The sequence below is a fragment of the Salvia splendens genome, chromosome 3, assembly GCF_004379255.2.
Source record: "Salvia splendens isolate huo1 chromosome 3, SspV2, whole genome shotgun sequence".
NCBI lineage: Eukaryota > Viridiplantae > Streptophyta > Magnoliopsida > Lamiales > Lamiaceae > Salvia > Salvia splendens.
Window position 1 is genome coordinate 29,493,631 of NC_056034.1, and position 2,571 is coordinate 29,496,201.

The 2,571-nt window shown below is 39.6% G+C and overlaps 1 protein-coding gene across 1 annotated transcript; it reads left to right on the forward strand.

Annotated features, from left to right (window-relative positions):
- Positions 1-1,681: 1,681 nt before the first annotated feature.
- Positions 1,682-2,332, forward strand: LOC121796839. The gene has a single exon (XM_042195614.1). The coding sequence runs from the start codon at positions 1,682-1,684 to the stop codon at positions 2,330-2,332; it is 651 nt and encodes a 216-aa protein (XP_042051548.1).
- The last annotated feature ends 239 nt before the right edge of the window (positions 2,333-2,571 follow it).

The window sequence follows — 2,571 nt, forward strand, 5'->3', positions numbered from 1 at the left end:
GATGGCGAGGCCACGAGGGCAGCCGCGGGGACTCCACGGGGCAGCAGGTACCCGGCTGAACAGCTCCAGCAGCGGCTGTCCGCCTGTGCAACTGGCAGCAACGAGCAGTGAGGCGGTAGCTGCAGCGGCAGGGGAAGAGGCCGAGAAGGGGCTGCTCAAACCCGAACCCGACAGACGGGGCAACACCGGGCAGCAGCAGCTCGGTCAGGAGCTTCCGCCGTGTCTGGCAGCGGCGGCAGTGAGCGTTTCGCCGGAGGAGGCAGGCGGTGAGAGGGGAAGCAATTGGCGGCGAGAGAGAGAGAGAGCGAGCCGGTGGCGAGAGCGGGCGACGAGCGGGGACAGCAGCAGCGTCGACCCTGGTACCGGCGGCGCTCCGGCGACCCTGTGGCGGCGATTTGCCGAGAAGAAAGGGCAGAGAAGAGTTAGACCACCCCATTGGTGACTTTGTGATGGGAGCAAGCATATAAGACAAACTAGAGAGAAATAAAAATAAAACAAAAATGAAATAACCCAATCCAACCCTCATTTTGTGGTCTTGTCAGCCGGCCCAACTTAAAGTGGAGGGCAAAGGACACATGTCCATTTTCTATTGGGTCAATGCATTATTGTTTTTGCTTTTTTTTATTTACTACTCCCTCTGTCCCATTAGAAATGAAACGTTTTCCTTTTTGGTCTGTCCCATTAAAAATGAAACGTTTCTAAAAATAGAAACAATACTCTCTCTACTTTTTTTTCTCTCTTACTTTACTCTCTCTTCATTAACTCACAAAACAACACTACATAAAATCCTGTGCCGAAAAGCAAATGTTGCATATTTAATGGGACGGATGGAGTATTAATTATTGATTTATACTACTTTATTTAATTATGTACATGTTTGAGAATTGTATACTATAAATATGAAATGTAAATATTTTAGATAATCAAATTTTGAATATTTTGAACATTGTGAATTTATGATATTTTTATTACTTTTAGTTATTAATTTAATTTATTTAATTATTATTATTATTATTATCTTTATATATCATTTCAAAACTCATGTCAATTATTCTTCCAAACATTCATGTGAGCCCCTCTTCTGAACAATTCACGTGAACTAGTTCATTTTATTTATGATTAATTATTATTTTTTATTATTTCTTTATTTTTTGCTACTTTTTGATTGTGCTTCATTTTTTCTATATATATCCCACTAAGCATGCAAAACTCTTCACAAACAAACTAACTTTCTTTTCATTCTTGTTGTGATAAATTTGGTTTCATGGATCAAAATTATCCACACTATCGTCCTTGTTTCCTAAACCATCAAAATTTCCAAAATTATCAACAATTATCAGATTATCCAAACTCTCAATTTTCTGCAAATCCAGAGTATTCACAAAACCTTGAATTTTCTCCAAATCTAAGCCAAATTCCTACATCTATTGAAATTCTCACGTCTGGAAATATCACCCGCAATTTGTTCGGAGATGTCCAACAAGCGAACAAAAATCAGAGAAGCTCAAAAAATGTAAGTTGGGGTGTGAAAGAAGATATAGCACTTATGTCTTCTTGGGTCTACGCAAGCGAAGATAGTGTGCGTGGTAAAAATCAGAAGGGAGATACCTTATGGCTAAATGTCCATAAATTGTAACATGAATGCCAAGCACAAAATCCAGATGAAATTAACAAAAGAAATATGGACTCTTTGAAGGGTCGATGGAAACGACTTAACGGAAACGACAACAAATGGGTGGCTGCTTGCAGAGCTGCCAACGCCCGAAAGAGGAGTGGAATGAGCGACCACGATGTTGAGAATGAAGCTCATAGCATCTACAAAGGCGAAGGAGGCAACGGCTTTCAAGATTTGATAGTGTTTAATGAAGTTATGAGTAAACATGAGAAGTGGAGTGTTCATGATGCAACACAGGTATTTCCTGACAATGAAAATTTTGCTAATGAACAGGATGGTAGCAACTCAAAGAGGACAACGACTTCTGAATCCAGCGAGTATACTATCCCTTCAAATCTGGAAACTCCCACATCTGGACATTCAACTAGTTCCCGGCCTGTAGGCAGAGACAAGGAAAAAAGGAAAGGAAAAGGCAAGGTAACACAATCTGATTCTATTAATGCACAATGCGCTACAGATCTTCATGCACTTAGGCTAGCTAAAGATAACGAAAACGAAATAGCAAGGGCTCGACTGCAGCTAGAACGTGAAAAGCTGGATAAGCCCTCTATGAAGATGTACCAAAAAATGTTGCTTAAGTTGTTGGAGAAAGAGCACTTGTCCCCAGAAGATCAAGACATGAAACGCATCCTAACGGAGATTGTGTTTGGAAAATGAATGCTTTTAGTTTGAGATGAGTTTGGTGTGAGAATAAGTTATGTAATATTAGTTTGGTGTAGTTGTAGTAATATTTGTATGGTGTGCTTTTAATTATGTAATGTTAGATTTGTGTGATCTTAATTTGCTTCATTTGGATCTTTGTTTGCACTTTATGTAATATAAATTTATGTAATATAAATTAATGTCACATGCATTTTCTGCAAAAGTAAGTGGGATGTCACAAACATCATTTTTTA